The sequence below is a fragment of the Juglans regia genome, chromosome 8 (assembly GCF_001411555.2).
Source record: "Juglans regia cultivar Chandler chromosome 8, Walnut 2.0, whole genome shotgun sequence".
NCBI classification, from domain to species: Eukaryota; Viridiplantae; Streptophyta; class Magnoliopsida; order Fagales; family Juglandaceae; genus Juglans; species Juglans regia.
In genome coordinates, this window is record NC_049908.1 from 25,522,756 (window position 1) to 25,533,095 (window position 10,340).

Sequence of the window (10,340 nt, forward strand, 5' to 3'; positions counted from 1 at the left end):
ATCAATTAACGTAATTATATAATTTAATTAAAAATAAATTCAATTTTATAAAAATTAACTTTCTTTTTCTCTTTGAGTCGGTTTTTATAAAATTGAATTTATTTTCTTTTAGATTATGTAAGAAACTCATGTTCTAGGATTTTTAATCTAGATTTAAATAGCGAAAGGAAAAAAAATAGCTAAGTAGTATAGTAATAGTAAATAAGATGTAAGAATATCATTACCTTGCAAGAAAAGTTACCGATAAGCAGGAGTGTCAAATCGTGTTAATAGGCCGTATTCGTGTCATCTCAAGATATATACAATATACTTAATGGGTCAACTTGAACATGACCCGTTAATGATTTTGTGTCAAAATCTCAAATCCTAACACGACCTATTAAGATAACGAGTTGACACGACATGACTCGTTTTAAGCCGTTATTAAATATGAAATAGATTGACACGATCCGATCCGATCCGATCTGACCGATCATTTTCAACCCGTTTACATTAATGAGTTGAGCAGACTCGTTTTGAGCCGTTATTGAATATGAAATAGATTGACACGATCCGATCTGACCGATCAGTTTCAACTCGTTTACGTTAATGAATTGAGTAGACTCGTTTTAACTCATTTGATCTGATTGATTTTATATAAATATTAAAATATAAATAATATCTATAAAAAATAAAAACTAACTATAAGTCCAAAATTACAATCCAAACTATAAAAATATCGACATTAAAATCTGAGCAATACCAAATATAATAAACACACAATTATACAAATATGATAAATACACATTGTAAAATATTAATGTTATAAGGGTTACTGTTTGAAGAAGGGAAGGCGTGAGACTTGATCACTTGAGTAGTTGAGAATTGAGAAAACTGAGGGAATCAAGGGCCGTAGGGTTACTGGGTTAGGATTTTTTTCAATTTTTTTAATTTTAAGTCTAAGGATATAAATGTAAATTTAAATTTTTTAGCGAATCATAACAAATTGACCCATTAAACAATCATATATTAACGGGTCAGGATCAAAACAGGTCAATCTGTTTTGATTCGAACCTATTAAAATTAAACCTAAACTTACTTTTATCGTGTCGTGTTTGTGTTGGGTTAATGGATCGTGTCACGTATTGTCACTTCTACCAGTAAGGCTATTGCATGTTTTTTTTTAATGCATTTTTTAAATCACCTTAAATATTTAAAAAGAAAAATTTATAACCCCATTAACAAATATTTACTTAATCAATAAGTAAAAAAACAAAAACAGTGGAGACCACTCTATGGAGCCAAGCATTTTCCAAAACATATCTCAAAATTTTTTCGTTTCACACACATTAAACTTTAATGATATATATCACTTTTGTTCCGTATGAGTCGTCCTTTATAGTACTGTGGTTTGCAGAGTTAATAGTTAAAATGAGATGCGTTGAAATTGAAATTAAAATTTAAATAAAATATAATTTTTTTAGTATAATTTTTATTTTAAAAGTTAAAAAAGTTAAATTTATGTTTACTATATATATATTGTATGAAAATTTAAAAAAATATTTATAATGATAAAATGAGAGGAAATGAGATGAAATATAGTTAAATTTAAATAGTAAGTTGAAATGAAATGAATTAAAATAAAAATTAAAAATTAAATAAAATATTATTAAAATATTATTATTATTTTAAAATTTGAATTAATGAAATTATTTATTATATTTTAAGTAAAAATTTATAAAAATTATAATGAGATAGATGTGTGAAGATAACTTTCTACAGCTCGGTTTTATAGAATATATTGGAAAAACCAACCTGTTTTCGCCGGGGTTCGATTGGAGATGTTCCGGTTGATTCTGCAGATCGGTCCTGAAGCTCAATGGTACAATCAATATCCTCCACCACCAGAATCGACCGGTTCGCCATTGCAATGAGTAATCTCCTCAGCTCCGAGTTGTGCTGAATCTCCGTCAGCTCCAAATCATAGATGTCAAAGTTCAGATAATTCGCCATTGCAGCGATCAAGCTCGATTTCCCGGTACCCGGAGGACCGTACAACAAGTACCCTCTCTTCCAAGCCTTTCCAACCTTCCTGTAATAATCCTTCCTCTTCAAGAACCTTTCAAGATCTCTGAGAATGAAACTCTTGATCTCGGAGTCCATGGCGAGCGTGTCGAACGTCGCGGGGTGATCGAGGTTCGTGCCGGACCACACGTCTGCAAGATTTGCGTACATGCTGTCGTAGCTCGTCGTGAAGATCCTCAGGGTCTTTCTCTCTTGCTTTATTGACTTGGCTTCCTTCACAATGTAGGGCAAGTAAGAAGTCAACACCATGTCTTTGTGCCTCCCGTGGAAACTAAGTTGGAAGGATCGGACCTCAGAGCGCAGGGTGGAGTTGAGGTCCCGAGGATTATTGTGGAAGCTCTTGGATTCGACTTGGCGACAGATCAAAATCCAGTTGAATTTAACCCCATTAAAGACTTCCGAGATCTCTTCGTTGCTTTCGATGGAGATCGTAAAGTTTTCTTCTTGCTCGGGTTTGCTGACCTTGAGCCTGTGTGTGTTGGGTGAGATTTTGGTGCCCAGGTAAATCTCGGCGGCCTCGTAGATTTGGTTGTTGACGAGTCCGTCGAACTCGTCGATGACCATGGTGACCTGGGACGAGAAGCGGCTGAAGAAGCCTCTGATGCCGGAGAAGAAGTAGTCTTGGATTTCATAGGGCAAGAAGTCTTGAGCAATGGACCGAGCGAGCATCACAGTGGCAGCGACGGAGGCTGCGGCCGAGAGAACAGTCTTTGCTGTGGCCAGTTTGCTTTCAGCAGAGGAAGAGTCCGCCATGATTTTAGGACGTGGAAAAGCTTGCGATCAATAGGTTTTAACTTGGGTGGGCGTGTGGAAGATGATCTTGTGCTTGATATACGAGAGTCTTGATTCTTGAAAGAATTTTAATTCCACGAGGCTAGCTGCTGATGGCTTTATACTAGTAGCCTAACTAACAAATTTATAAGGTATAATATGAAGTAAATATTTTTGTATTTCTACAATAGTCATCATATTTATTTATTGGTTGAATGATCTCGTTTGCATTCAAAATCTACTTCAAGTTCTCAACTCAACCCATCTAATTTAAATAATAAATAATTTAATTTTTTCAAATCTAAAATTTTTTTTTCTAAATTTCTACACAAAATATAATAAATAATTCAACTTTTATTCTACTATTTACAAATGATCTAAATTCATATCTAAATTCAAACTACTCAATTCTCACTTACAGTATAATTATTTCTAACCGAAAAACATTACTACCTAATCTAAATTGTAAGGATGATTATTCTCTCATGATCATACTATCTTTTCATCAAACTACTAAACGAAATTGATGTATGTTTTCAATTCTATTTTATTTTATTTTATTAGATTCAATACTGTAAAGTAAAAATAAAAGTGCGTACTGAATTTTTTGAACGATGTAGTAAGAAAGACAGAGCTAGTGGTCCAGGACCACCACCCAACAAGGATAGGGATGGTTCTTACTCCCTCGTTGACTATTGACTTTGAAACTTCACTCAGATCTGTCTTGGGATTCTGCACAATCACAAAGAAACTACGTACCCTCCTATTTTTTAATTTTCTTTTTTATCTCTCTCTCCCAAGCACACATTTCAAATTTTTTTTAATATATATATATATATATATATATGAGTCGGAGTACTCGCCAACCAGAGTAACCCTCTTGGTTTTACCGCGCGGTATTTTTTCATCATTTTTTTTATATTTGTTTAATATATTTAAATATTTTTAAAAAATAAAAAAATATATCAATATATTTAAATTTATTTTCTTAATCATTAAATAAAATAAAAAATTCTAAACAGTACACTTGAGCGTTACCCTGGCGAACTGGGTTTGTATGAAAAATTATATTTGTCGTCTTCTGCCCTGCACAAATACATATTTCTCATTTTAGACGTTCTATTTGATGTTGGCGAACTGGTAATTTTAATAGAGAAGACGAAGACGATGGAGGCTTCGATAGGGAAAAGACGAATATGGGGCTTTCGATGGGGAGAAGACGATGGGAATGGCTTCTAACGTCTTGGGGATGGGGGTTTCAATGGAGAGAAGAAGAAGGATTTTAATGGAACTTTGATGAAGCGCTTCGATGGGGGCAAGATCGTAGACTGCTCTTCTCAGATTAGAACGACATCGTTTCTCATACTGCCACGTCGGACCGCGATAACGCGGAGGTGCCGCAGCTTGGTTGCAAGCAGAATTTTTCATATTATATATATATAGGAAAAAGCATCCATTTCATTAATATAAAGAATTGAGATGTAAAGTGAGATTTTTCAAAAAAATACCTTGCTCCCCTAATACATCGCTGAAAAAGTTAATTTTAAAAAATCAGTCCCACCCATCCCTGATTATTGAAAGATCTCAAGAAGTAATTATTTTAAAGAGAAATGATATAAACAAACTCTATATGTAAAATCTCGTGTAAATCTTTTATAAAAAAGTAAATTTTATTATAGAAAAGTGTGAAAATTTTAAATTTTTTTATAGAATTTATATTTTTACTAAAGATTTGTACCTAACATTTCTCTATTTTAAATGACGATTTTGAACAATTTGTCTAGCAAACTCTAATATAATCGGTATGGGTCGTTTTGTGCCGTAAGAGCATTCACATCTCATACTCTATTTCACTGTTATCTTAAATTATAGGGAAGAATTTAGGAAAAAGTTCAAAAACCCCCTCCTATCACATTCCCTATTTTAGAATTTTAATTTAGGGAATGAATAGTAGTTCCCCAAATATAGAAAATCACTGTTCATCCCTTAAATAATCTTTTATTAATATTTTATTCTAATAAATAAAATAAATTATTCTTTCAATCATCTACACTTTCTCTCATACTCATATTTATTATAATTTTAAATAATAATTTTAAAATTAATTTAAATAATTACTAAAATATAAAAAAATTAATTTTAAAAATATTATCATACCCATAAAACATAATTTAAATTTTTGTTTAAAATATCCACTAGAGTAATAGTTTAAAACATAAGAAAAAAAATATTGAATAATTAAGTTTGTAAATAGAAGTGAGAGAAAAAAATAATAAAGAAAGAATGAACGGATATTATTTTAATGGAATAGAGAAATGATAGAGAATGAGATGCAGAAGATTTTTTAAAAATGAGTAAAATTTAAGATAAAATTAAAGAAAATGTATATTTTAACTAAAATTTAAGAAAAAAATTAAGGAATCGATGGAAATATTCTAAATTGTTGCTTCAAAAAGTCTTAATAATCTATGATTTTAATTTTAATGATTGTTTCACCCATAAATATTAATGGAACAATCAACATTATCTCATGTATCTATATTGGTAATCGAATAATTTTTTTTTTAAATCTACATTTATTGAAAGCATAATTAATTTCAGCCAGAACTGTTTGTTAATAAAAAATGATTATTTTATTAAAATAAGTTTATATTTATCATAAATAGTTGTTATTATCATAAATAATTTATCTTAAATATTTATTTTTCTTGTAATTTTGCTAGGGCATGAATTTTGTCCCAACAATTATGAGATATTATATCCAGGAATTATTCGTCCTAATTCGTGCCTTTTTTTCAGTTAAAGGAGACAATTTTCCAGCAGACTTGTTTGTTTTTCAAAAATATCTCATCTCATCTCACAACTTTCTCAAATCTCCACACAAAATAAAATAAACAATTCAACTTTTTCAAATCCTAAAACAATAATAATATTAAAAAATATATTTTAACAATATTTTATTCAACTTTTTAACTTTAATCTCAACTCATCTCTGAAAACAAACGGGCCTACAAATTTATTTCTTTAATTATTCTGACCAAAACGTGCATGACGTGCATTCTTTCTATTTTCCGTAGAAAAATCAAAAGGAGTACGCGTAATCGTATTGCCTCTTGGCACGCAGTCAGACCTTCGGCGTGGAAAATGGAAATTGATTGCTTTCTGATTGGTTGATTTTTAATCAAAAAGTGGGGCCTCCTTTTGGTGTGAACTGTGAACGGAGGTTTTGGGCCAACTGGCAAGTGGACTTCTGGTCAAGGTCAAGGTCCCATTCCCACCCGATTGATTCATACTTTTTATTTTTTTATTTTTAAATGCTATAATGTTTTACGTATTTAGGAGACCAGTCCTTTAATTAATGTCTTAATTAAATTTTGAAGATTTTGAAAATTTTCTAGTTAGTAATATTTGAAAACATTTACACCACACAACATCCGGCATAATTTAGTTTGTATGATTCAAAATTTTAAAATTTATTTTCTAAATTAAATTATATCACGTGGATAGTGTATGATGTAAAAAACTTCAAATAGAATTATTTTATTTTTTAAAATCTTAAATTATATCACATAGGAAAGAGAGAAGGGAGAGTTAGGGATTATTTGGATAATGAGTTATCTCAACTCATCTCATCTAATTATTATAAATTTTTCAAATTTTTTAAAAAAATATAATATACAATTCAATTTTTTTAAATTTTAAAACAAAAATAATATTATAAAAATATTTTATTCAACTTTCAATTCTCATGCATCTTAATTTATTTCAACTCAACTCACTACCCAGATTCCAAACCTCTCCAGTTAATATTTATTGATTCTTGCACTTCATGTGCTATTTTTTTTAAAGTATATGCTAAGGTCAATGTATACTTTTGTGTGGTCTATAGATTCAAGATTTAGGGGCTAGATCAAGACCATTGGATGGTTATGAACTTGATCTAACGACTAGATTTATTTGACCATTGATTAATTTAAATAACCATTACAAATGAGTAGATCTAATGGCCAAGAAGAAATGATCATATTTATAAGCCCTCCCACTGGTAGAAATTAATAGATACAATTATGATCAACATTAAATGACTGTATTTATAAGTGTGAACCAGTGTTGAAGTTAATTATAACTGCGCAGTTGAAAATTCAAAGAGACTTTTTTTTTTGAAAGGACATTTCATTGATAAAATAGATCACTTACAGATTTTGTTTAACAAGATATTATCTGAGATAATCTCAAAATCCTCCTCCATCGTTACAATCTCATTCTCTCGTGACGAAAACTTAACTTAGCTAACTGATCTGCCACACAATTAATAACGAAAAATGGAGACATTTGGATTCGAAGATGACTTGAGATGAGTTGAGATGAATTGTAAATAGTAATGAGATGAGTTGTGAATAGTAATAAGATTTGTGAATTAAAGTTACTGAATAGTAATAAATAGTAGTGAGATAAGTTGAAATGAATTGAGATGAGTTGAGATAAGCTGAGATGTCCTGCGAATCTAAACGTCTCCAGACTTTTGACTATTCAAAAAGACTCTTATTCATAAGCCACCCTCAAAAGTAGTTATAATTAATAGTCAATAATGATTTTTTATTGCAAAAACAGCGTACTTAACCTCATTTGGAATATCAAATAATTTAATACAGTCTAATTTTAAGTTGATTAATCTAATATTTAAATATCAAATTCTTAAATTATTAAATTCATCTCAATTTTTTTTTTCTTTACATATATAACCCACAATTTTTTTCAACTTCCTATAAATACATTTAAGCTTTTTAGAGATGAAATGAGTTGAGATTAAAGTTAAAAAGTTAAATAAAATATTGTTAGAATATATTTTTTAATATTATTTTTGTTTTAGATTTGAAAAAGTTGAATTGTTTATTTTATTTTATGTGAAAATTTAGAAAAATTGTAATGATGAAATACAAGGTTTTCAAAGTTTTGAATTTTAGTCATAAAAGCAAACTAGGTCTTAAAAATTCTTCTTAACATCTAAACTCATCTTAAGTGGGTCTTATAAAACTCACTCTACCATCTTAAATCACTACTATTCATAAAGAATTCAATTCATCTCAACTCAACTAAACATCGGCCTTAATTTTCTTTGTTAGAGTGTCAATTTTTAGGTATTTTGGTTTGATTTCGTTAAGCACGTAACAGAATCAAATAATAGAGTAATTTTTCAGATGATCAAAGGCTCAAAGCTAATATGAATCTATTTATCCAATAACTCTATCAGAACCAAAAATCTACAACCCAAATATCACTTAACGGCCCAACTAACCACATCACTAATTATCAGCCCATGTGGCCCATTTGCAAACCTTGCAAATTTGACCCATTACAGCTAGCTCGGGTATTTGCAACCATAACTGAATGTTATCTCCCCAAAGTTGGCCGTTTGAAATCACCGAAGCTTAAAGAAGAAGACATGAAGGACTCATGTTGATCATGGAAGTGATATGAAGCAAGGGAGTTGTAAGAAGGACTGTAATAGAGACCAAGCCATCTTCATCTTCTCAACCTCTCACCTACCATTTTAAGTACTCGTTATAAGAAAAACATATATTTGTGACTATTTTTTTGCGACAAAAATGAGTATTTACAATGAAAACAGATCCATTTTAACTGAAAATAGTCATTTCGCTGAAAATAATTGGTCGCAAATAAACAATTTTCTTATAAAGATTGTAAACTGTAATAGAGAGTAAGAGAAGTCATGAGAGGTTGTATCATGACCATACAGAGTGGATTTTGTCCCAAAAGATCAGTCGTGGATGTAGATCTTAGTGATGAACTCAGTAAATATCAGTAATGAAGTCATGATAGGACTCATTACTTTTTTAACTTTTCATAAAAGGGTTAAATTCATTTCAACCTACTTCATACATTTAAACACAACTCTCAATCTATTTATATTTAAACACATTTCAATAGAATACACAAAACAAAAATATTTACAAATCAATTTAAATTATCTGAAATTATTTCAATATCTAAATTCAACCTTGATGAGATTTCTCCCCTATGGACCATTTTTTAGATCACCTTTAAATTTGGGCCTTGGGCTCAAAGATTACATGTACGGAACCATGTTCATCCACACTTCCAGAATTTTTCTTTGTTTTCCCTTCTCGTATGGGATTCATTTACATGTACGGACCTTGTTGATGATGTGATAAAGAAATGTCACATAATAGAGCATGATGGATAGGGTTCGTCTCGGCAGCCCACATGAACGATAGGCACTCGCTCACAGACAAGACACGAATTGTGGGCGATGTTGGGTGTCTGAACTTGCCCCTCCTGGCCGTCCCCTGATTTTTTCTTCTTCTTCTTCTTCTTCTTCTTCTCCTTCTCATCCCCCTCGCCCTCCTTTTTTGGAGCAGCAGGATCACCAACACTCACTACGTCAGAAAATTTGCCTGTTTTTTTCGTACGGACTATGATTTCATATGGGTCTGCATCTCCTGTTACGGTCAAAGTTCCCTTGTCTGCATCAACTTCAATTTTGTCAACACCTACAGGCAAAAAAATAATTATATGATAAAAATTATTATTTACGATGAGGTTATTATGCAGAAATATATGTACAGGCTCTTGACTTGAATTTGAAATAAGTATATTGATCATACCTTGTAACTTAGTCAACGCCTGGAGGAGCTTCTTCTTGCATTTGAGGCATGCAATACGGACCTTCAAGACAGTTTTCTGCACCATTGTATAAGGAATCCCACTTTTCTCAATGGTTAGGCCAACTTCTCGGATAATGATCATTCGCTAGCAGCTTCACCTTTATTTAAGGAGTGCGTTAGGAGCAAGAATGGCGTAACGAACCTTGGGTCTTCTACGTTCTTTTATTTTCAAGAGCTACCTTGTCCTTCTTTGATTGTCCTTTACATATCCTTGATTCGTGTGTGTGTGTATATATATATTATATATGGACTAAATAAAACACAAACCTAATCACCATGTCGATCCACCAATAAGGGTAGGATCTAGGGTTGGTTTGACCATTTGGATTTACCCGTGGCTTTGAATATTCCATGGAATGTTCAAAATGTACTACAATTAAAATCTGGTGCAATCACTTTATGGGTATTAAGATTTTTAAAGCTTACTTTACAGTTCATATATCGGTTTCTAAATAGAATTTTCATAACACGAACAGGCCGAAATCGGAAGATAATGAATCGTGCCTTTACAATACAAGTGATTGATATGAAACCATAACGCTATATCTACTCGTGTTCAGATTAAAGTTTAAACGAATAAAATTTTACCACTCAGTACTATTTATTAATTCGAACTCGACTCATTTAAACCCATAGTCAAAGCTCGTTTACAAACCCCTATTTACTAGGCAAGGGAGGGGAAAGAGATGATCAACCTTAGAACCGCGTATGAGTAAGGCTACGTTTGAATTTTGAGCTGAATTGAGTCGAGTTTTTTATGAATAGTAGTGAGTTAAATTAGTAAAGTAAGTTCTGTGG

At 31.3% G+C, this 10,340-nt stretch overlaps 1 protein-coding gene across 1 annotated transcript; it reads right to left on the reverse strand.

Moving 5' to 3' along the window:
• Positions 1-9,036: 9,036 nt before the first annotated feature.
• Positions 9,037-9,567, reverse strand: LOC109021537 (heavy metal-associated isoprenylated plant protein 2-like). Its single transcript, XM_019004188.1, has 2 exons — positions 9,483-9,567; positions 9,037-9,368 (listed from the first exon to the last, which is right to left on the reverse strand). Exons 1-2 carry the CDS (start codon positions 9,565-9,567, stop codon positions 9,037-9,039), a joined length of 417 nt encoding a protein of 138 aa, XP_018859733.1.
• Between the last annotated feature and the right edge of the window lie 773 nt (positions 9,568-10,340).